Source organism: Miniopterus schreibersii (assembly GCF_964146895.1).
Source record: "Miniopterus schreibersii genome assembly, chromosome: 6".
In the NCBI taxonomy this organism is placed as follows: Eukaryota; Metazoa; Chordata; class Mammalia; order Chiroptera; family Miniopteridae; genus Miniopterus; species Miniopterus schreibersii.
The window spans coordinates 5,743,004-5,767,941 of NC_138107.1; the positions used below are offsets into that span (position 1 = coordinate 5,743,004).

Sequence of the window (24,938 nt, forward strand, 5' to 3'; positions counted from 1 at the left end):
GCCACCCAACAGCTTTGCCTTAGCTCTCCCACCATGGGCTGAGCATGCAAATTGTGTCATTACCTCAGCCAAACATAATTAGGGAAGTTAACTTGCTTTGAAATCCACACAATGTATCACAAAATTAAAAGTTTTTTGTTATCCAGGCTGCTCTTTCCTTCTCATAGTGTGGATTTTGGAAAGTTGATGCTAATTAGCCGTGAGAATCCAGAAATTATTTAATTGTGCTTGTATAAGGTTCACATGAAAGGACTTGCTTCTTAGGCCTGGTGCCTGCCTGGTAGACACTGTACACGCCAATACTTCATTAGCCACCATTTCCCACTGGGTTCCCCAAAGGGTTGCGGGAAATCGGTGAACTGTTCTTTGCGGTATACTCTAGTCACCCATAAATTGGAGCTAGCGTGGAGTGTGATGATCAGAATAAATAAACAGAAAGGGTAATAAGGCACACCAAATAATCACTGGTGACCTCAGCAATTTTATTAACAAATATATTTCCCTAATTGGGTAACGAATCTCAGTGCTTGACTCCAGGGCATTGTAATAGGTTTCCACACTGCAGAAGAAGGAATTAATTAGGACCGTTTGCTCTTTGTTCCGGATTTATACTTGTCCACCAGTCTTGTAAACATTGTGCCTGGTTTCCTCGGTCCTCCAGGCTCCTCATTTCTGACCCCCCTCCTCCCAATAAATAAATAGAAAGCTGAGAATGTAGTTTAACATCAGTGGCTCCTCCTCATATGCATTCCACCTCCACTGGAAGCTGCATTTCGTGGTCAGATTCTGGCAGAACCATTGCTTCCAGTAAATACTTGAAGTCTGAAAAGACACCTTTCTCTCCACAAGCAAAAATGGAGCACCTGGGTGTTGGTTTGCCAGCGACATGTCTGGGGTTATCCTTGTCTATGCAGAACCTGGGTACAAAGCTGGTGAGATGGCACATCTGTCCCACTTCATCCTGTGCCACCTACAGTGCCTCTTAGGAAGGTAAGGGCGCTGCTACTTTTGTCTGCCCTGCCCTGAGCAGCTGCACATGCAGGCAGAACCCGTGAACTTGTGGACTTGCTCTTCAAGAGTTAAGTTTTTGCCTCATAGCTTGCAAGGATTGCAGAGTGACAAGAAAGCATTTTTAATGCGAACACTGCAGGGTCTCCCTGTAATGCTGCCTCTAACTCATGCACCCCACAGTCTACCCCAAGGTGCCGCCATTTCACCCAATGGCCAGGCTGCGGTGCCAGATTAGCACGAGACGCCAGCCATGAGTTATCTGCAGAGCTGATTTCTCTAGCAGCTCTTGGCATAGCCTGCCATTGATAGTGATGGCTTTTGAACATAGATATGACTATTACAAAGACATCTAAGGGGTATCTAAATTACCCTCGCTACCAATAGGTTCCTTTTGAGATCTATACTCCAGAAAACTCTGAGTAGCCGACATGTCTCATGACAAGCCTCACTGTCCCTCCTGGATGTCCTGCAGGACTTGGATAAGGTTTTCCAGGCCGAAAATGTAGCCTGGGTCTGGTCCATTGTAGGTGCTGTGCTCATTCCAGGAGCCCTTGTATGTCGTGTGAGCAAAGTCGATCATCCGGATGTCAACTTTGGGGAGACCTCCGGGACAGCTGCGGGGTGCTGTCTGCGGAGTCTCCTGAGGGTGCAGGCTGCCCGGGGCTCTTTCCAGCGGCTCCTGCCCATCGTAGATGACAAGGAGAGAGCTGGAGTAGAAGCGGTATGAACTCTGGCTCTTGATGACCGAGAGAAGGGCCTGGAGCTGGCGCTGGATGGGGCCCAGCAACTCTGTCCGGAGGCGGGTTCCGTCGTGCAGAAACTGATAGAGGGCTTGTCTGAACCCCTCGACGGAGAGTTTTCTTCCATAGTACTTGTCTTTGCAGAGAAAGTGCTTCTTATCACTTTGATAAACCTTATGTTAAGGAGAAGAAAGAGAAAATGCGAAGAATCATAAACGAAAAATTGCACCTGCCACAGCTGTGGCATCACAGGCTAACCAGACATATAAACAGTTCCAGGGGATGCTGGGCAGGCATGGCTGGAACGAGCAAAACGCTGAGCTTCCTCCATGCACCCTTAGTTTACATCTAAAATGCTCCGTGCAGCCCAGCTGGCATGGCTCAGTGGTTGAGTGTTGACCTATGAACCAGGAGGTCAGGGTTTGATTCCCAGTCAGGGCACATGCCGGGGTTGTGGGCTCCATCCCCAGCAGGGGGCGTGCAGGAGGCAGCCGATCAATGATTCTCTCATCATTTATGTTTCTATCTCTCTTTCTCTCCCTTCCTCTCTCTGATATCAATAAAAACATTAAAAAATAAAATAAAATAAAATGCTCTGTGCAAGCCTCAACTAGGAATCCAAGGTCTCTGAAGATCCTTACTCCTACAGAGGTGACCCTCCACCCATGAGGAAAAGGGCTGGATCTCCCTTCTTGTGAATTTCTAATGTCAACCTCCAAACCATGATTTAAACCCTGGCTTCCGGCCCTCCTCAAATATTAGCAAACCCAAGCTAGAAAGCTTTAGCAGGAATCTGAAATCGCAGCCAATGGCCTTGGAAAGCCAACTAGATTAAATTTTCCCAACAAAGTTTATAAAGTCCTTTCTCTGCAGATTCTAAGGAAACAATACTGGCTCAGGGTAGAGTGAGGTGAATATTTTGAAGAGAAAAGACTGGCTAGATCAGGTGTCAGTGGAGTTTTGGGGACAGCCCATGCGGCTAAGAGGAGCCTGGGTAGCAGAGGGAGGTGCACAGCAGCTCTGTGGGGCTGGTGGCTCTTCTCCATGGCACCAGTTCCTCTCCCCCCCTGTCATATCTTGGCCACCAGAGGGGAGCAGATGGATGAAAGATGCTGATGGGGGACAGTGGCAGCGGCCCTCACTTCATTCAGATGGCACAGGCAGCAGCCGAGGCTGGACTGAGGCCAGCGGCTGGCATGGCCAGAGAGTGACTGGCGTGCCTGTGCCTGGCACACCTGGGGAGGGCTGCAAGTATCTGGCCAAGACAGTTTCTCAGGCCTTTTCCGCCTTCAGATTACATGATATGTTTATGGAAAACCAGTGTCAAAAAAAATCAGAAAGATATGATAGACTTGGTATTGCCTTTGGAGGGGTTGAGATCAGCTGCTAAATTAGCCATCGTAAATACACAACAGGCGTCACTTTCTAAATAAATCACGTCACTTTCAGAAGGTTCGAGGTCCAGAGAGATTCCATTTACACCACAAATCATTACCTCCATTCTCTTGAGGACTGCATTCCAAGCCTTTCAGGGGACATCTGTGCAACAAATTTATAGACTCAACTTTCAGCTTCAAGGGGTGGCAGTTTCAATTAAGGAAAGCTATAACGTTTAACGTCAAATCGGTGTCTGGTTTTGCTTTGAGTAGATAGACTCTAAGAGTGAACCAATAGAGAAAGTTTATTTCCTCCTGTTCTGCAGCCTCTGCCATAAGCCGCATCAGAGCAGCAAAAATAAAGTGTGGAATCTGGGCAATAAAACATTAACCATTCCTTGGCCTGGGCTTAGCAGGCTGTAACTTTACCATTTTGTTAACCAGAACAGGTAGCAAGAAGCAGAAAAGGTGGCATAAGAAGAGAGACCGTCTAGTAAAACCTGGGAGACAGACTGCCTTTCAGCATCGGAGGAGGTCAGCTTTATCGCTCAGAGAGTGAGGAACGGTCGGGGCACAGAGAAGCTCCTCCTCTTGGTTCTTCCCCAGTCGCTGCTCACACACTGTCTTCAAAGCTTTTCTCTCCATGGGGGGGGGGGGAGCAGGGCCACATGGCCACTGTGGAAAGTATCAATTGCCAAAGACCCTGAGTCCAAGTTAAAAATGGTGGGGCTTTGACACTATCCTGAAAGGTGCTCTCTAAAAGACCCAGCATGTTGCCCGGCTGGGCGTGGCTGAGCAGTTGAGCATCAGCCTAGGATCCAGGAGATCATGGTTCGATTCCTGGTCAGGGCACATGCCTGGGTTGTGGGCTCCATCCCCGGTTGGAGGTGTGCAGGAGGCAGCTGATCAGTGATGACTCTCTCATCATTGCTATTTCTCTCTCTCTCTCTCCCTCTCCCTTCCCCTCTCTGAAATCAATAAAGATGTATTTTAAAAAAAGAAAAGACCCAACTTGTCATAGGCCAGGATGTGCATTTCCCTGGGGGAAGTGGGGCACCTGGCTCCTTCCTCTGAGGCTCCCCCAAAGCGAGGAGCTCGGCAAGGGCAGTGGTGTCAGGGTGGGAGGCATCCTGCCCCACAGTGGATGTGCGGGTGCCCAGCCCTGCGGCGGGCCCTCTGCCACCCACCTGCATGCCGCAGATGCGCACGCCCAGGCAGGCCGAGGTGCTCTGCGCACACTTGGTCATGTGGCGGACCTTCTTCTCCTCGGATGCGTCGTCCCCGTGCTGCCGGGTCCCCATCTTCAGGTCCAGGACACAGGGGTGCTTGTACTGTGACACCACGTTTTCCAGCAGCAGGAACCCTGGTCATGCTAGGTTAAGGAAGCTCCCGAGGTGGCTGAGGCCGCTGCCCCCCCGCCGGCAGGCAGCACACCTGGGAAGCAGGCGGAGGGCCTGCCGGGTGCTGCTCCTTCTCTCCGGACTAGCCAGGCCACTAGTGAGAAATCCAGGTGGTCGCTCTGCAGGCTGCTTAGGAAGTCCACTTATTAGGGGCATTTATGAGCATGCGTGCTTTCTTCCTTTTCGCCCTGAGGTCTGAGATCCCTGGCAGGCCTTGCCCACTTTACGTTTTATGGCAGAGAATCATAAGGCTAAAACCTCTGCCATCGAATGGGCCAGTCCCTTCTGGGGGAAGTGGGTTGATGTTAGCTTCGGAGACAAGTTGCAGGAGTATTAATTTCAGTGGAGTAATTATCCTGCAGAAGCTTCTTAGGGATTAGGGCCGCAGATGTGTCTTAGTAAGTACTGTGAAACCAGCTGCCCGTTTGCAGGAAGGGGCCCTGTGGCGATAAAGGGGCATTTCAAGCCTAAATTTGCTCATTGAGAACATGGTGGCCTGGGGTGGGGGTGGGGAGTGCCTCCCCTAAGGCCCACAAGGTGGGCACTTCTCTCGGGGAGCCACACCCTCTTCTCCCCATCAGCTCTGTGGGAAGACCCCTGTGGAGGAGGCTGAGGTGCAGGGGACCCACCCAGCCCTCTGAGGCTCTACCACCCTCACCCAGTGTGGCAGTCATCATTCCTATCTGTCCGCAGAGGCCCCCTGCCCCCGTTGCAGGTGGCAGAGACACAGCATGGCCTGCCAGGGGCACTGTGTTCCTCTTAATTCCAGGTCTGGCTCGCACATAATCTCTGATTTTTCTTTTGGAAAGAACTGATTTTTTTCTAGGTCCTAGGTTTGAGGGCTCCTGCCTCCCACTCTCCCTCTCTCCTCCCTCACTTGGCCATCGCCCTCCCCTTCCCCCTTTATAGGCGCACCTTCCTGCTTCCGGACTGTGCGGCAGGGACATTGGCAAGGATATGGTGCCCCTTGTTCTCCGGGTACTCGGTGCAGAGGCGGGTCAGGTGGGCCTGGTGGCAGTGCAGACCCCATGGGTTAAAGCTCCCCCTCTTGGCCTGGTTCCCATTAGCATCTTTCACGAGCCAGGAGACTTGGGTGCTGAAGTGTAACTCGGACCTCAGGAGCGCCGTGGCAGGGCTGCAGGTAAGGGGAGCACAGGACAGTTAGGGTCGGGGGCAGAGGTCTGGAGAAAGGGCCTTCCCTGTGGCCGACTGTGTTCTCCTGGGCTGGACTTGGACACAGACTGCCCCTGGCCACTCTCCAGGGCACAGTGGGCCTCGGAGTGCCCTTCCTGCCCATCAATCCCCAGCACCAGGTCTGGCCGCATGGCACCCTCCCAGGGGCTCGCCACACTCAGGTTAACTCATTAGAGCAGGTCATCCCTCAGAGGACTAAGGTGGTGTGAAGTCCCTTGTCTGTGATCTGGATTATCTCACTATTGAGGCAACACACTGTGGGGGCAGCAACCCCGCAGGGAATCAGAGGGCTGGGGCTTTCGGCCGTTACCCTTGGTACCCCCTCTCTCCTACCCTCAGCATCTCGGCTTCCCCATCTGTGAAATGGAGATAATGGGCCCCAGCTTCCTGACGCTGAGCCAAGAGGCTTAATTAGACCCGCTGAGCTCCTTGGGGAAGGAAGGCACTTTCACTGTATTAGCTCTTTTGTTTTCCCATAAATGTTTAAAACCCCCAGGGTTCCTTCTCATCTGAGAAAGGTCAGCTGACATTATCATTATTGGAGGTTTTGGAGACCTCCCCAGGGACCTTGGGGCCCCTGAGTGTTGGGTTGGCCTCTCCCCATCCAGTCTCGGCTGCTAAGGAAAGATGGTTTCTGAGATACATTGGCCACACTTTTCCTTCATGTCAACTATTCTGGGGTTTCTGCTCTGCACATCTCCCCCCAGAGACATGTTATGGTCTCAGTGAAACAGGTATTTAATTAAATATGTGCCGAAGGCCTGCTCTGTATGGGGCTCTGCCTGTTCATCAGCGCCTGGGATGAATGCCTCACAGTCCTCCCTCTAGAAGAGGCAGGAAGAGGCATTCCTTTCCCTGTCGCATTAGTCATTCTGGGCAGAGCCTTTATCTGGAGCTTTCATTTTCTCCGCTCTGGCCTTCACGGGGAGCCCTTGGCCTTGCACAGGTGGGAGCAGTGCTGGTCCCTGCTAGGGATGAGCTCCCTGCTTCTGTCATCTGCCAAGTGGTCCTCACCTTTCCTCGAGAGAGCGTACCAGCTGGGCCTGCTGCCACTGGGAGAGGGGCCCAGTGCCACCACTGCCACTGGCGGTCTGCTGAAGCTCCTGCCACATCGCCACCGCTGCAGGCCCTGTGGAGACCTGGAAGGACTCCCCCTTCTCCTCCAGGGGGTTGGCAACCAGGCCAAGGTGTCCGAGGCTGTCTTTCTGTAGGTGAACTGTGATGGTGCCTGCGGAGCACATTGGGGGGGGGGAGACCAGATGGAATTTACCTGAGCGGATGCGCTGAAGGGTGGCATTCTGCTGAAGTACAGTTTAATGGCAATGGTCAACCGTCCCTTTCCCCAACTCCTTTCTCAAGAGAGAGCAATGGGGACAGGCCTGGTTTAGCCTGGACCCAGCCTGCTCCAGAATGAGCCCAGGGCCGCGGGGTCCCCGGAAGACAGCCTGGGGCTGGTCTTGGCACAGCCTCCGCTCTGCGCGCTGGTCTGCCCCTTCTTGCATTGCACAAGGCCAGCCTGTGCGCTTTGTCCTCGCATTCCAGTTCTGCGCACAGTCACCTTCCCAGTCAGACCACAGCTGACCCCACTGGGCCCAACCTTGGGGAGTCAGAGCTGGTCCTCTGCAAAGAGGGGCCCCGCCCAGAGTGGCAGTGAAGGAGGTGGGGCCCACTCATTCCCCCCCTTGTCTTTGCCTCCTCTGCAGCCCTTTCTCTCCCCTCCATTTGTATCCGACCAGCTTCTGAGCCTCCTCAGCAGCCTGCGGGGCTCACGCCCTCCCCTGCCCTCCGTCTCTGGCTTTGACAGGGATGCCCACTGTCCTGAGGTCAGATGCACAGCACATGAAGGTTATTGGTGGAATGTGGTTCTTTGGACTTGTGAGATCCCCCAGCTTCCAGGACTCCTGACCGTTGGTGTTTGTGGTCAAGGCAGGACCCCTTCCTCCTGGTCACACGTTCACGGCTCTGCACCCCCTTTGGGCCCCTCACTCAGGTGACAGAGTCCAGGCCTCCGTCCCTGGGGCTGGGCAGCCAGCGGGTGCTGGTGAAGAGGGAACGGTGCTCCTGGTAATGGCGCAGGAGACCGCCACACATGTAGTTTTGTGAGAACCAGGTCTCAGTGCTGTGGCCTCCCTCCTGCCGGGTCAGTTCTGCCACCCTCACTTTGCCAGGCCTGGGAGTGACAGTGTTCCAGTGCTGCTGGCCCCTGGGCCTCGCCACCCCCAGTTCCCTTAGCCCTTTGCTAAAGATTCCTTTAAAAAGTGCTCTTCCTTTGAACCCCTTTGCATGGACCTCTCATTCTCTGCCAGGACCCTGACTGACAGGGTGGGGTGCATGTGACCTGTCCTCTAAGATATCTATTTCCTGCTGGGCCACTTGGTCACCTTGTCAGCATAAGTGGTAATTTCTGCTGAACAAGCTCTGGGGGCGGCGGAGTTCCTGCCCACGTCTGCCGGCCCTCCCCCTCTGGGCCTGGTCCGTAGGTACTCACGCTTCTTTGGGGGCTGCTTCTAACGCAGCAGGCTCTCCAGAGCCATCTGCGCCTAGCTCAGCGCTCTCTGCGGGTCAGTCCTGTCATCTCAGGTTCCCGGTGCCCTTGTTTTACAGCCTGACAGTGACATTCAGTTTCCTCCAGCTCCTAAAAAAACTCTGCTTTTCCTCAGCTCACCCCAGGCCTGTGTCCTGTAAGGCAGTGATGACACTAATGGTGACACCGTGCCTGGACCTGACAGCTGTGCTCACCTGGAGACGGCATGCAGCCTTAGACCAAGCCCCCCAGAGCCAGCCTGCTCACGAGAGCAGGGCTGACCGCAGGCTGGGAAGTGACTGCGACAGTGACATCACCGCCATGACTTTCACACCTACTGTGCGCTGGCATTGTCTCTTTTCATCCGTTATTGCTGTGCTATAGCAAGCTGACCATGCTCACGGGGGCTCAGAAAGACTGAATAACTTGCCCAAGGCTGTACAGGTGTGGTGCTCTGAGAAGCCACACCAGACCTGGATGTGGAAGAGGGAACAGCTGTCTCATGGAGCTGAGGGCTTTAAGGGGAGACGTGTGTTGTCAACTGCTCACTCATGTGTGTCTGAGGACACCCTGCTGTGTCTGTGGTCTTGTTTGTTCTGGTCATTCTGTTCCATGGAGTAAACAGAGAAGCTGTGACCCCACTGTCCTGTGAGAGGGTCATTGGTGCAGCTGGGAGCACCAGTAAGCCCATGGACAGGGGTTTATATTGCCAGCCCTGTGTCCTTGGGTGGGGGGTCACCGTGCTTGTTCTAAGGAGGGGCACTGACCTGGAAACTATCGCCAGACCCCAGAGCCCACCCTCCTTGTGTGAGAAGGGGGAGAGCTTGCTGGCCTCCGTGATGGTCCTTGGGATGCTCAGAGCCTCCTGGCTGCCTGGGGAGCCCAGGAAGGTGTGTGGCCAAGGGCAAGACCCTTCTGGATCTTGTAAAGTTCAAGTTACCATCCGGCAGCCCACAGGTCTTTCACACTCATGAGGCTGTGGTGATGACCTTGCCAGAAACCACGGTCTTGGGGAGCCTGGGCCCCAGGGACAAGACATGTGACCCTTACCTACTTCTCCAGGCTCCAGCTCTTGCCTGATCTTATCTGTTCTGAGTGTCTAAGTAAATGGAGGCGAGCAGAGGCGCAAATAACCCCAAACCAATGAAATCCAAGTCATTTCTATTTCTCACGTTGTCAGGGCTGTGCAGCCAGGCTCGGTGTCCCTGCCTCCCTGCTCCATCTTCCGTGCTCCTCTGATGCCCTGCTTTCCCCTCTCTCTTCCCCCCTCTCTCCCTCCCTCTCCCTCTCTCTCCCTCCCTCTCCCTCCCTCTCTGGCTCAGCCCAACCCTTCCTCCTGAAGCATGGGACCCAGGGCAGACAGGGCCTTGCAAACAGTCTCGAGTTGCCTCCTCCACAGGAGCAGCGTGTCGGTGGAATCCTGACTGCTAGGGACTTGGATCGCTCTTTCCGTCAAGAGCCGTGTTGCCCTGGCCTGGCCTCCAGCTTGCCCTGTGTGTCCATGGGGACTAGGCCTCAAAGGCCCACGGGCCCCAGAATGCTGCCCCAGCCTGGAGAGTGGGGGACCCAGCGAGAGCCCTGGCTGCCTGCTCGGGAGCCCCCCCCATGCACCTCGACCTGGACCTGCCGCGGCCATGCCAACTGGGCAGACCAGTGCTCACTGCCATCCCCGGCTGCCAGAGCAGCTCAGCAGTTTCAGTTTGGCCGAGCAGCTTCCTTAGCTTCTGAATATTCTGTCACGTATTTATTTTTCAGCTCACGAGAACACTTATTCGCCACTGTCTGTAATATGAATCTGGCTCACCCGTTAACCAGCTGGACCTGGGAGCATGTCCTCGCTCACCCAAAGCTGGCAGGCAGGCTGGGAGGCAGAGGGACGCAGCCCCCGATCTGTCGTACCCGAGGAGCCCAGCAAAAAGTCCAGGGTGAGCTCCTGGCTCCTGGAGGCTGCGCTTGGGAATGACGTTCCTGCCCAGCGCCCCTGAGGCCATTGCAGTGCGGCAGTGACCGCGAGGGTGCACCGAGGTGTGCAATGGCCACTGCGGAAACAGCCCCTCACTCTGGTGCTCTTCAGAAGAAGAGAGACCCCTGTGGTAGCCTTGTGGGCACTCATGTGCCCCTGACCCTAGGTCACTAGCTCAGTGTCCCTGGGCAGGTCATGTCCCCTTCCTCAGTGGGCTAGATGACCCCCTGAGCACTGGCATCTGGGGAGTCCATCTCTTCAGTAAAAGTAGCTGGTGGAGCCAAAGCCACACTTGGGAGTCAGACCTCAAGGCTTTGAATCCTGGCTCTGCCTCTCACTGGCTGTGTGCCCTGAGGCAAGTCAGATTATCTCTCTGTGCCTCAGTTTCCTCACCCATGAAATGGGGATTCTAATAGTTCCCCCTCAGAGGGTTGCTGAGAGGATTGAATTCGGACCTGCAAACTACTTACAGGTGCTTGGTTGGGGCTCTGAGGGAACAGTAAGGGTTAGCTGATGGGACTTTGCTTACCATGTGAAACAAGACACCTGCACAGCCCAAGAGCCCTTTGAAGATCCCTTTCCCACTAAAACCTGGCCCCAGCTCCCTGCGCCAGGCGTCTGAGAGTGGGGGTCCCCTTCTGGGCCTATTCTAGTGCCTGCAGACATGTGTTTCCTTACGTGGGGCCTGGATTGTGGCTAGTGAGTGGGTCAGGGTTTCTGTGTCATTGGAACCTCATGTGGGTGTTGCCCCAGCCCAGGGGCTCTGCCTCACCCTCACCCTCAGCAGGGCTGTGTGGTCTCACCTAGGGGCCATCTGCGGTTCCCTGATGTAGATGTTTGGAAATACCATCTCTTGAGTGAAGCCCAAAGCAGAGGCTGAAGCATCCCCCGTGGCCGGTGATGTGTGTAGCTATGAGCCTTGGCTCAAATGAACCTGTCACCTTAGCAGAGCCCCGAGGCATCTGGATCTGGGGATGGGCCCAACTGCAAGGGGGAAGCAGGGCAGAGGAGGGGGCTGGACAGTAGACTAGTGCCCGAGGGTGCCCAAGGGTGGCGCAGTTCCACCCCCGAAGGAATGGGCCTGTGCTGACGAGGTGCCAGGGCAGCAACCTCTCTTACTCTCCTGCTTCCCCGTGCCTGCCCTGGCAGTCTGTCTCAGCTCCAGAACTGTGTCGAAGAAGCGTGAAATGCCATTAGCAGAGGCCATCCCACGCGAGGACCTGTCACTCCTTTGCTGGGCTGAGTTCAGTTCGAAAGGACAGACATACATTCCAGTGGGTGCTCTGACAAGATGGGTAGTGACCCTTGGAGCCCCAGAAGGCTCCAGGGGAGGCCTGCCAGGCTGCACGCAAGCCATGCTCCATCCCTCAGTGTCTGATACCCACCTGTCCTGTCTCAGACTCTCAGGAGGGCCTGGCAGCCGGGACTGAAGCTATGCCTAGGGCTCGGGCCTTGGCCCCCTACTAGTGGGTCTCAATTTGGAGCATGCTGAATATAGATCCCTGGGTGCTAACCCCAGGGATTCTGATTCCCAGGCCCAGGAACCTGCATATATGTATATATGTCTCCCGGCCGGGCATGGCTCAATGGTTGAGCATCGACCTAGGATCCAGGCGATCAGGGTTTGATTCCCGGTCAGGGCACATTCCCGGGGTGTGGGCTTGATCCCCAGTCGGGGGTGTGCAGGAGGCAGCCGATCAATGACTCTCTCATCATTGATGTTTCTATCTCTCTCCCTCTCCTTTCCTCTCTCTGAAATCAATAAAGATATATTAAAAAAAAAAAAAAAAGATTATAAGACTGTATATATGTCTCTCTCTCTCTCCCCCCAGTGACTCTGGTACAGTTAGTTGATGTCAGATTGCACTGGGAAATGCCTACGCAGATAGGCCCAGTCTCTGAGTCATTGCCATGCAAATGAGTGTTGACTGCTGACTTCTTTGGATGTTGTTGTTGCCTTCACTAAGGACACTCGGACAAAGAGGGCAGAAGCTTGCTGTCACAACATCTGAATCCTTTAAAGGAGGTCTTTTATCTGGGCACTCATGCCATTGTGGGCTTGAGGCTGTCAGAGTTGTGCCCTGAGCCCGGGGAATCACATTTACAGAAGGCTGGGTGTGGACCAAATAGAGGAGGTCCTGCCTGGAGGCCCTGCCCAGAGGCTCTGCCCGGAGGTCCCGCCTGGAAGCCCGAAGTAGTCAGCCTTCTCCACCAGAACCCACCTTGTGCTCAGATCCAAACAAGCGCTCTGTGCCGGATTTCCCAGGTCCACCTGGGAGGAAGCCATGCCCCTGGCTTTGCCCCTGGATGAGGGCAGGAATTATAGTTTCCTAAACCTGAGGTGTCCCAGCTCCTCCATGTCCTGTCCTAGGCCCCAGGCTCCTGCTACCCACCTGGGTCTCCAGAGGGAGGTGAAGGAGGCGCCCCCCTGTCCTGTGTTTACCAGCCATGGTCACAGGACCCAGCCACGTGTTCCCAAAGCACAGGCCAGCATGCCCCACTTTATTCCATTCTTAATTCCTCGAAGCCGGTGGCTTGAGCTAATTTGGAAGGACTCCAAGTGCTATTATACTCCAGACCTGGAGACGTGAAGAGTTCAGAGAAACTAGGACAGTGAACCAGGCTGTAGGAGAGGGGCACGTCTCCATGGCAACCGTCACACACGCCAAGTGCTCCGGGAAGCAGTGGGTGCGCGCAGGCTGGCCTGGCCCAGGGTGGTGGCCCGAGCCGCATCTGCCATCCCGACACTCACCTTTGTACTGGGGGGTGAACCGCTTCATCGCCAGTGGCAGGGATTCGTAGAACCTCTGCTCCTGGGAGACGAGGGGCTTGCACACGGTGTCCTCGTCATACTTCATCACACTCAGGTGTCCCCCAACCTGGTGCAGGAAGGGCTCCAGGAGCACGCCCACCCTGGCATCCTCGGCGTCCGCACTGTCCTGCACAACCATGTCCTGAGGTAGGAGTAGCAGCTCCAGGACAGAAGGCAGGACTGTCAGAGGTCCCGAACTTTCTCCTGGGCCTTTGCCGTTGTCATAACATAGTTTTCTTCCCAGCTATGGATTCGGTGGGGCTCCTGGAAAGCAGAGGAGGGTGGAACTGATGCGAGCGAGACAGTGCTGGGGGCAGCGCTTGGAAGGCCCCTGTCCCCGGCTGCCACCTACCGGGAGTGAAACAAGGCCGTAAACAGTCATGGGTTACTTCTGGAATAATCTGTTATAAGAAACTACTAATAGTGGTTGCCTCTGGGGAGCAGGGCTGAGAGGGAGACTTCTCTAAATACACTTTTGTACCTTTTGCATTTAAATATTCAAACATTTAAAAAAAATGTTTTGATTGATTTCAGAGAAAGGAAGGGAGAGCAAGAGAGAGATAGTAACATCAACGATGAGAACCATCGATCGGCTGCCTCCTGCACGTTCCCTGCTGGGGATCGAGCCTAAAACCCAGGCATGTGTCCTGACTGGGAATCGACCCGTGACCTCCTGGTTCATGGTTCAACGTTCAACCACTGAGCAACACCGGCCAGGCTAAATATTCAAACATTAAAAAAAAAATCAAACAATACACACAACTGTGGGCATCCAGAGTGCAGAGGTGGTCTTAATTTCTCACCTCATGTTGCCTGCCTGTCTTGGGGAACACTGACCCCAGGCTCAAGAGGAGAGCAGAGTCCCTGCTGTTGGGGCCTGACTCCAGGACATTCAAGGGCTAATTTCTTTGGTGGGGCCCAGCCGCTGAGGCCCTGGGCTGTCTGCCAGCAGAGCGCAGGCCTGAGTGGCCGCCGGCCTGCACTGGGCTGCAAGGCCCTCCCTTGTCTGAACGGAGGGTCCTGGGCTGCAGGGCCTGTGGTTGTGTTTGCTGCCAGAGTGGGGACGGATGACAATGGCAGGGATGACACAAGGACCGACGCCACCCTCATGCTGAGGGGGTAAGTGTGTCGCGTTTGTCACTACCGGCCGGCGCGCTGCACTTCCTGAGAGCCTGTGTGTGCATAACCCCCACCCACATGCCAAACCCGAGCTCATTAGACATCACTGAAGGTTTTGTGTCTGCCTCAAACTCGCCACCCCCGCTTTAGGGACGGTGGCAGGCGAAACCACAAATCAAACTCGTCAGGGTTTACACCTGGGCTAACTTAGTCATGGACTGCATCTTATCAAAGCGTCAGCTCCAGAACGAGTCGGCTGCTGCTGTCACCGGAGGGCTGCTCACGGATGTCCTGGCGACCCCGCGGGAACATGGTGGATTGCACACCCTCACTCTTTGAAGGTAAGTGTGGCCACATGCCTCGCTCCACCTGACCCAGCGTGGGTGGCAGTGGCAGGTCACTTCGGGCAGGAGCGTTCGCAGCAGGCAGTTCCCATGACTGCTTCCCTGGCCACAGCCACGGGGAAGCACAGCTTCTTGAGCGGCTGCCGATGTTGCACATGCAGCAGGACAGAGAAATACACTGTTCATGTCAGGCTCTGAGATGGGGTTGGCTGCTCTGCAGCACAGCCTGGTCTGCCACCAGCTCACCACGAGATGCCCAGCACCGGCTCCTTAAGTTGAAGGCCACCTCACTTGAGTCAGACGCTCAGACATTTCATGGCAGAAAGAAATCTACCTAATAATAGCAGATCGGTCTGAGCCTCTCCTGTGGACCACTGGCTTTACAATCACCTGTCTGCTTCCTAAGAGAGGGCAGGGCTTCCCCAGGGTCCGGAGCTCCTGAGCACTGGGGCTGGGACTTCCTCAGGCTCCTGCCTGGTCTGCCTCACGGTACAGTCTTCCTCTGGGTCCTGAGACCCAAGTCAGGCTCTCAGGCCGGAGTCCTGCCTGAGGCCCTCTCCACACGGTGTACCTCGGTGGCTAAGTCAGAAATGGGAACCTTCCAGGAACTTGACCGGCTGGGCTGAGAGGATGCCACAGCCAGGGGCAGCATGGATGGCTCAGCCAGGCACTGGGCAGGTGGGCTATCAGTGCCCCGGGTGACCTTATCCAGAGCCACACCACCACCAGCATTCTCTGCAGACTCCAACGCCCACAGAGCACGATCAGTTCTCAAGTGTATGCAAACGCTTTGGTGATTACTGACACAGAAATTCATTTAAAGGCATTGTTGCTTTCTCAGTAGGTTTTATCATCACCTATTTTCTCAATCATCAGATTCTAAAAGTATAATGAGTGTCACAGGGGGACTCGTAGGGGGAAGTTATGTTGAGAATGGGTCCTAGTTTGAAAGGTTAGGAGAGAGACTGCTGTCGCTGAGATGGCGGTGGTGGAGGTGGTGGTGGTGGGGCCTGAGGGGGAGGGATGTTGGCTTGGGCCGGGTGAGGAAGGCCTTTTGGGGAATGTGTGTGCAGGGAGCCACAGGGAAGAGGGAGGACTGCTTGGGGAGAGGCAGGGTGCTGCGAAGGCTGGTCCAGTTTCATGCCCCCCACACTGTGCTGGGGCATCATGGAGGGGACAGAGAGGGCACCCGGCCATGCCCATCAGAGGCACCTGCAGGGAGGAGGGAGTTGCCTGAGACTGCCAGTGTAGAAGCCTTGGGGACCACCTCCCAATAAGTCCAGAGGAGGAGGCAGTCTGGGGGGGAGACAGTTAAGAAACAGCTTGTAGGACAGAAGACTGCAGGCTACAGGTTCAAAAGCAGGGTGGCTGCTGGCCTGCCTTCTCCTCTGAAGCTCTGCCATCCACTTGCAAGCCCCTCGGAGCCAGAAGGTGGTACAAGTACCATCAATGTCTTTGCGATGCCCAAGAGAGCACTTTTTAATCTAGAGACGAGAGGACCTGAAAACCATTTAAAGCCACTTGGGTGGTAATAGGCAGAATTTTGATGTTTCTCCTGAGGTGGTGGGTTGTGGCCATCTGAGGCCATCCAGGCAGGAAAGCACAAAGTTATTTTCTGGAGAAAAAAATCACATGTAAAATCCATTCTAAAAATGACTCAAGGGCTCTAGACCCATGTGTCCTCCGCCTGCACGGCCCCTGGCTGGTGGAATCAATACTGAAGGCCGGGGGACTTCACACACCAGCCCCAGCATGGCCGAGACGAGGCGTGGAGTGTCCGTTTCCCGGGGAGGCTCGGGCTCTGGAGTCGCAGAGCAATACATCATAGTCCTCAGTTGCAGCAACTTATTTCGAGGCTGATTTTATCCTTTGAGAGAAGATTTTTTTCTCTCCTTTTCTCTTAACATTTAAAATCTCCCAATGTTCCTCCAGCTTGAGGACCAAATGTGATTTTAATACAGCAATTATTAGTTTAGAAGCCCTTCAGCGGCTGACAAATGTCCTCAGCAATGTTCTGAGCCTGCTGTCAGGGCGGGAGACGCATGGGGCAAGGATGACTCGAGAAGACAAGCCGCAGAAGGGCCGCTCTGGGGGAGGCAGAGGCTGGGAGGCTTCTCCCCCCACCCCAGGGCCTTAGACAGCCCCCTGGGTCCTCCGGCACCCTGGGCAAGGCCAGGAACCGGTCCACCAGCCCCTCCGAGGCGCACCCCCTTGAAGCTGCACCCAGGATCTTGGATATTGCTGAACCTAGACCTGCACATTTCCCAACCTCGGACACCCTGCCCCACACCTCCCACTTCTCTAAGGATCTGAGGAACCTGACCAGCCACCTGCCTCGCAGAAGAGACTTATGAACCAGAGGTAGAAGGTCTGGCCCATGGTTAGTATGGCAACTTTATGGCTGCAAGAAGAAACAGCTTTTTAAAGTCAAAACACAACCATGGGATGGAGCAAGTGTGGTGTGTGTGAGTGCTTGTGTGTGACTGTGTGGTCGTGGTCCTCCAGGCCACAGAGCTGAACTGGCCAACTGAAGAGCTAGCCTATTTGGGGGAAGGGGAGTGCGCAAGCAAGCCCTTCGCCAGCAGAGGGCAGCAACAGCCGGGCACAGCCGCCCAGAGAGGGAGCTGGCCAAACCTGCAGCCAGCAAGCACCTCCTGGCCTGGCCGCCAGGGGATACATTCCTGAACCTCCAGGGCTTGCCAGGCCTGTCCTCAGCCCAGACAACTGTTTTTAGCTCAGAGATTATCATCAAGATTGATCACCCCATGTTCCCTTCTTGCAATCCCCTTGCTTTTTCTTTTTTTAAAAGTGTTCTTTATTTTTGTAAGTTTTCAATCCTCACCAGAGAATATGTTTTTTTGATTTTAGAGAGAGGAAGGGAGAGAGGAGAGAAACATCGATGTGAGAGAGAAACATCTATCAGCCTCCTGTAAATGACCCAACCAGGGCTTGAACCTGCAACCTGGGTATGTGCCCTGACCCGGAATCAAAATCGCCACCTTTTGGTGCATGGGATGATGCTCCAACCAGCTGAGCCACCTGGCCAGGGCACCCTCTGGTTTTTCTAAAAATGACAGCGAGAACTTCCTGCCTTGGGTGAGGCACATTCTGAGAAGTGGGGTGCCTCGCTCGATTCATGGGGGAGGGACCCCAAAACCAGGGACAGGGGAAGGAGGAGGTAGGGTGAGGGTGCTGGAGACACATCTGAGCAGAGTGGACCATGGTGGGCAGCACCTCCACCCAGCAGGTCCCTCCTGGGGCAGGCGGGCCCCTGACTGGAAGAGGAAGAGTAACTCTCATAAAGTAAGGGGCTGCCACTGTGTGTGGGCCCCTCCCTCCCCCTCCTGCCCGCCCCCTCCAGCCACTGCCCGGGACAGCCCTGTGGTCCGTGCTCAATGCTGACTGCCGTCCCTGTGGCTGCTGGTCAACAAGGCAGCAACCATCCCGATTCTGCCTGGGAAGGACTTATTCATGTGACCTGCTCAGAGCAGGGGAAAGCAGGGGGTAGCTGCTGGCTGCCAAGTGGGCTCGGCCTGGACTGCCACCCCCACAAGGCCCTGGGAGGGAGACAGGGAGGGTCCCAGGGGCCGAAGGCCCATTGCAGGAGTTTCCCAGATCCCTGAGGAGTGGGCTCCGGGGGAGCACGGTGGGGGCGGGGGGAACCAGGAGGCCTGGTTCTGCCTCAAACTCGCTGTTATTTCCTCTCTGGGCCTCAGTTTCCCTATCTATGCTGAGAGCTGTCTGACTTAGCCGTGTTCTTACCCTCCTATGGGACAATTGGCCCCTCAATTCAGCAAGTCAGTGTGGTGGGGAAATCGGGTGGGGGTGTTGGCAGGCATCTTTCCAGATCAAGAGGCTTAGAAGGCAAACTCACCAGATGCGCCTTGATTGGATCCTGGTCTAAACAAAGCGTTAGAAACGCTTAGAGGGCGATCAGGGAAATTGGAATGTGGACTGGACGTAGCCCTTCTCTGGAGTCGTTAATTTGCTAGTGGAATAATGGCATTAGGGTTATGTAAGAACCTACCTGGGGTGGGGGATGCTGGGCTGTCTATAAATTACTTCAAAACACTTTAGCCTTAGCGTAGCTGATGGAGCAAATACAGTAATACTCAAACTACTATTTAAATCCAGATGTGGGATACGCAAGTGCTCGTTACAGCATTCCCACTACTTTTTCCTGTAGGCTTAAAGTTTGTCGTAGTAAAACCGTTAAAAATAAGCTGGTAGCTTTTAAAAGCTCTAGAAGCCCGGCTCTTGCCCCTGGGGTCCAATCTCTGGGGAAGGGACTTGGTGTGGGTGTTTTTAGGTCCCCAGAGATCCTGAGGACCATGGCAGACTCAGGTTCAGGCGGTGACACGTCTCTGATGCCCATGGCCCTGCTCCAGGGAGGCGCCCTGAACCCAGTCCCTAGGCCACCGCCCACAGCACTGATGTCATCCCAGCCCTGTGGTCTCACCCAGTAGAAGGGTGAGGCTGCTGGGACAGGACATGCTGGGACAGGACATTCCTGGGCCCAGGGAGTGGTGCCCACTTCTCCTGGGACAGCTGCCTCTGTTAAGGGTTAAACCCAGGGTGGAGTGTGAATCATTGGCTCCAACCCCTGTCCCTGCCCCTACAGCTTTGCCTGTCGCCTGTCATCCCAGCTCAGCTCAGCACCCCCTGTACCTGGCCTTCCTGCAAAGGCCACAGGAAGGAGAGGGTTGGAATTACTCTAGGGGAGGGGAGAGAGATGGGAGAGAAGCAAATGACAGAATTTCTATGTTGCTGAACTGCTGGAACTTGCCCCCGTACGTACACAGACAGACACACAGACACACTGGCCCGCTCCATGGAGCAGATCCTTAATCAGCCCTGGATGGAGGCGAAGTCCACTCCCTCAGACCCGTCCCCATGCCTGTCCCCCAGGGCAGCACTCACCAGGGCCTCCTTCTGGGGAGTGTGGTGGGGAGGGTCCAGTGAAGTAATCTCTCCGTGACTGACTGACAGCAGGCGCGGGGCTAAGGCCTCCCCAGGCTCCCAGTGTGGAGGAGTCACCGTCCCCTATAGCACTGGCGGAGAGGTCTGCCCAGAGGGCCAGGCTATAGTGGCCTGGGGAGGGAGGTCACCTGACCCTGGGCTGGTAGGCGCTGGCATGCCCACCTGTCAGCTCATATTTGCTGCCCCGGGCTGGGAGGGGAAGGGAGAGGAGGAAGAGGAGGGGTGGGCCGAGAGGGAAGAGTTCTGCTCCTGGATAGATGTCAGGTCCAGGCAGCCAAGGGCCAGATGCCCAAGGCCCCTGCTTATTTTTTGATCCCTAGTTCGTGGGGTAAGGCTAGGGTCGGGGGTCATATTCTCCCTTCCCCCAGTCTCCATGCCCCCACCCATTCCCCACCGCTTCACTGTCAGTTCCCCCAAGAAGTGGCCAGTTGTGCAGCAGGACAGTCAGCCAGTCGGCAGTCAATCAGCGTGAAGACAGCTGGTCGGGAGCCTGCCAGGCCAGTGCCTACTTGGGGGACTGCAGTGCTGGGTGGGGTTGGGGGAGGGTGTTCAGGAAGTCAAAGCCCCATTCCACCCTGGGCTGGGGGAGGCCCCTCACCTACTTAGTGGGGAGCAGCAGGGTGTGGGGGAGGGGAGAAGAGTGGTCTAGGTAAGTGATGGGGCAGAGGCACTCAGAGCATGCCAGCAGTGGGGACTGATGACAGACGGGGAGGGGGGCCTCCTGGAACCCTCGTCAGCTGCCTGGGAGGAACTAAGGGCTTCTGGGCAGGAAGGGCCAGGCTCAGGCTCCTGTCCAGAGCCCCAGGCTCCTGTCCAGAGCTCTCTCTGCTTTGAGGAGAGCAGACCCTGGAGGCGCGGGTCAAAGTGGGCAGGCAGGTCCTGAGACCCAGGTGCTGACCTCCAGGTGGCTGTAGTCTGAGGGGGAAGAGGGCAGTGGGTGGAAGGGGCATGTTGAGGAGTCAGCCTTGATTAGGTCTGGTGCCATGTGGACAGGGACAGAGGGAGCAGAGGCAAAGGATGGGGATTTGTCAAGGGACAGCTTCAGGTCGGCGTGAGCCTGGACCAAGTACTAGAAGGTCTGAAGTCTGCCCTTCAGGAAACTCAAGCTACCCTGGACTTGTGGCTGCAGGTCCCATGGGCACCGAGTGCCCCACTTGCTTGGGGCCCAGTTGTCCCCTCCTGCTTCTGTGTGGGCACTCGGCCCTCAGAGGCTTAGCAGCAACCTTGGGGCTCAACCTCCTTTTGACCCCTGGTCTGATGCAGCCCCTGACTCTGAGTCACACCCGTGCCCTTGCTTTCTCCATCTGCTGGTTCTTGCAGGGTCACCAGACACGTTGCTCCAGCACCAAACATACTGACATTTCCACCTACCCCTCTCGGCTTTCCACAAGTCCACAGAGAACTCATTCCACAGGCAGCCGACCCCTCACTGCTCACCACGGAGCAGAGGAGCCCGGGTTTCAAGTGCAGGATGAGCACCCAGGTCCCTTGGCCCTTGTCCTAGAGGTCCTCTCAGACACTGTACACTTAGCGTGCCCTGTGCCCTCTCCGGGCCTGGCATAGCAAAGCTGCTCAACAGATATCTTAGCAGCAAAGTACAAGGTGTCCTGGGATGGCCATAGCAAGTCTGGGGGCTGCCCGCCTGCTAGCCCAGCTGCCCTTCCTGTGGCAGGCATCCTGTGTCTCCCCGCCTCAAGTCCTCCCCACACCCCGACAGGGCAGAGCCTGCAGGCATGTGAGGGGTTCCTGGGTGTCCTGAGGCCTGGTTTAAATTGGGTGGAGGCTCCCATGCACCCCCCACCCCTCACTCCCCAGCCCAGGGCAGAGGAGGATCACATTTCTTCAGGGAAGGCAGATGCCAGGCTGCCCTGGGCGCCTCCTGCCTGCTTGGTCCCTCGCACTGCCTCGCCCTGTGCTAAGCTCGGGTTACCTGGCCCTGGAAAAGAAGGAGTGACCTCCTTTCCCCCAGCCCTTACCCACCTCCCCTCACCCACCTGGCTGGGAGTGTCCTGGGAGCCCTAGAACCACCACTGTGCTGAGCAGGGAGGCCTTCAGGGGCACAGAGGGGAGGGGGCTCCGGCTGAGCCTGGGGGACCAGGGCCTCGGAAGGTCAGTCCACATGCCAGGACCTGGTTTCTGTTTTTGTTCTCTGTTGTAAAGAGCAAGATTCCACACTGACTTCGTATTCATCCACTTATTTGACATCAGTTTTGGGCCCCTAATATGTGATCCAAGACATATGCAGTAAGTAAAACGCATAGGCCCCGCTGCCACGAAGCCAGCCTGTGATCTGGTGTTTCCTGTTATGCAATCAAACAGGCCACTTTATTTCTGTTTCCCGACTGGAGCCAAGTTCCCTCCATGGTCATTTCCCGAAGCTCAGCTTCGTCTGCAAGAGGCTTGCTGCTAAGCCTCTTTCCACAGCCATATCTTGGGCTCACCTCTGCCCCGTGACAACTCCTGGCCCACCCTGCACCTGGCCCCAGTCCCTCTACCAGGAAATCCTTGGCCTAGCTGCCACGGCCCTTTGAAACCCTTCTTAGCAGCGCCCCCTCCTGCAGCTGCCGTCATAACCTAGTTTTCCACTCTAGAGACAACAGCAACCCTCCACGTTCCAGGACATGTCACTCCCTTGCCTTGGTGCAAACAGCGTGGCTGCCACGATGCTGCCAACCTGCCCAGCTCCCAGCAAAAGCCCTCCTCCCTCACCTGGGCCCCGCTCCCAGCACCCCTGAAAGGGCCTCCAAGACCAGCGTGAAGGTGGCCTCCCCCACCGCCCCGCCCCTGGGTGGGCAGGCCGAGGAGAAGCGCACCCAGCCCTGTGATACCCACGTTTCCCCGTCGCCCTCCTTTTCCTGCCTGCTCCTTATTTCCCCTGCTGTCTTGGCTTTTTCTGTCTCTGGGTTTTCTTTTCTCTCTCATGTTCTCTTGTTACTGTTTCTGTTTTTGCTGATGCTTCCTGTTCTCATTCTGCTGTGTCCAGCCATGTGTGAGCGCAGGGTGAGTGTGCATGTGTGCACGAGCGTGAGTGTGCACTCAAGTGTGGGTGTGAGTGCTTCGACCCAGGGCAGCACATTGGGCTGAACAGGTGTGTCCTAATTAGTGGCTCTTCAGGATCTGGGGTTCTGGGGAGGGCAGGGTATGGGGCTCTGCCTAGAGCAGGGGTGCGGAACCTTTTTTCTGCCAAGGGCGAATGATACTTAAAACATCATTCGTGGGCCATACAAAATTATCAATTTAAAAATTAGCTATGAAAAAAGCTCCTAGATTTATTGAGTTTCAAATCCTGCCGCAGTTGCCTTGCCAGGGCCAGATGAGATGATTTTACTGGCAGTAGAAGGCCCGCAGGCCAGACGTTCCCCACCTCTGGCCTAGAGCTTGGGCACTGAGGGACCTCACACAAGCCCTGGGTGCCCCAAAGTGACTCCCACAGCAAGTTTCCAGAGATGCGTGATGAATCGATCTCACTCACCTGCCTCCCCAGCTCTCCCTGAGCGGCCCAGAGCCTCCCCGGATGGCAGTGCCCTAGGCCATCCGGAGGTCAGCCGCCTCCCCCATCAGCTGCCGCCCCCTCCCCAGAAAGCCAGGATGGAGTGTAAGCTGAGGGAGGTCACTGTCCAGCCCCTCACAGTCAGAGGAGGCTGGCAGCTCCCCAGCTTTGTGGCTGTGCCAGCCTGGCCCAGGCCCCAGTTCCTGACCCCACCTGGGAACTTCTAGCCTGGATCCTGTCCAGGGTCTGACTGGGCTCCCCCTGGGGAAGAAGGGGTTCCAGTCCACGGAAACCACTTCCTACTCCTCAGCTTCCACCTGCCCCAGAATCTGAGGAAACTGTGCCAGGGGCAGGTGTTAAGTCCTCTGAAAGTCAGGGGGCTTCCTTGACTGGGAAGCTGCGGGATGTCATCAACCAGTCCTGGGAGCACTGTCAGAAGCACCTGGCACGCTGGCCAGGTGGGAATGAGGGATGCTGGCTCAGGGCCAGGGATGGGGGAGGCACCGAGGGAGTGCCAGGGCCGGGGGGCAGGGGGCAGGAGGGAGGTGTTGGCTGGTCTCCACGCATGGACACAGGCAGGGGACTGGGCAGGGGCTGGTTTTCCCAGCAATGCGAGGTTCTGAGCCACCCCCCCAGCTCACATCTGGCTGATGTTCACACAGGATGCCGCCCAAGGCAGCTCCCAGGAGGGCGGGCTCTTGTGGCTGTTAATCGGAGGAAGAGCTGCGTGTGGCACCGAGACCCCAGTTCCACATCAGTATTGCAGAGAGGGTCTCTGCGTGCAATAACCTGTGTGTAACGTGTATGTAGCTTCCCATGTGGCTGATGTTAAAGGCCATCAGAGGTGGGGCCTGCCTGCCTGCAAGTGCCCAGAGAACGTGGCCACCCCACACTCCTTGAGACAACAGACTGCCACTTGGCAGGCGGGTCGGGCACTGGGAGAGGGCCCTGACCCTGAACCCACCACTCGGGTCTTTAGTCTTTAGCTTTGTCAGTTCTAGGGGTTGGAGCTGTACTCTACAGTAAAATGAAATCCTGGCACGTCTGAGCAGGACGTCCCTCAGAGGCCACCTGCTACAATCTTTTCATTTGACAGGAGAGGAGAGACCCAGTGAGGCTGCAAAGAGAGGAAAGGACCTACTCAGAGTTGCGTGGCTGCCTGTGGAAGAGCCACACTTGAACCCAAGTCCTGCGACTGCCAGTCTTTTTGCTGCACAGAAGGGAGGGCTGCTGCAGAGCATCGACCAGACTGTGGATGCAGACACACCTGGGTTCGAGTCCCAGCCCTGCCACTTCCTGGTGATGTGACTTTGGACAAGCATGTTAACCTCACTGAGCCTCAGTTTCCTCATCTATAAAGCAGGGATCATTTTCTTAGGGCTACTGTGACCTAATGCATTTCAATGACATAAGGCAAGTAAGAAACATGTAAATAAGAAACATGCACAGTGTCTGACACAGGCCTTCAAAATACTGGCCTTTGTTGTTATATTACAAATGGATAGCAAGGTCTTGGGTGATGGCCTCAGTCAGCAAGGGGCACAGTGGCTATGATTTCCAACCCTGAATTCAGACTCAGGCCCTCACGTGTTATAGGGACAGTGAGTGGCCCACAATATTTGAGCCGGGGACTGTCTCCCCCCACCTCAATGCAGGACCCTCAGGTACCACAGAGGCACATAGAAGGTGTGGTGGGGGCATGGGACGGAAGTTAATCTGCCTGGTGGAGGCTGGGCTTCCAGGGTGGGCCTTGAAGGTGCATAGGAGTCCCCAGGCAGAGAAGCGAACATAGGGAACAGCATCCGGATGGCAGGGAGATGTAGGAGAACACGGCATTTCTGGAACCGCTCAGGTGGCCGCAGAGGGGGTGGATGGGGCAGGTGGAGAGGGGACCCTCATCTCTCCTCCCTTGCAGGAAAGCTCACATTGTGGCCTAGAGCTAGGACCCCAGCTCTTGCCGGCTCACACAGACCTTTCCTGTCCTT

General features: G+C 55.8%; 1 protein-coding gene across 1 annotated transcript; it reads right to left on the reverse strand.

The window, feature by feature from the left end:
- Positions 1–468: 468 nt before the first annotated feature.
- Positions 469–19,539, reverse strand: IP6K3 (inositol hexakisphosphate kinase 3). Its single transcript, XM_081140051.1, has 6 exons — positions 19,404–19,539; positions 12,961–13,284; positions 6,736–6,949; positions 5,487–5,662; positions 4,315–4,490; positions 469–1,924 (listed from the first exon to the last, which is right to left on the reverse strand). Exons 2-6 carry the CDS (start codon positions 13,157–13,159, stop codon positions 1,457–1,459), a joined length of 1,233 nt encoding a protein of 410 aa, XP_080996177.1. The 5' UTR covers positions 13,160–13,284; positions 19,404–19,539; the 3' UTR covers positions 469–1,456.
- Positions 19,540–24,938: the final 5,399 nt, after the last annotated feature.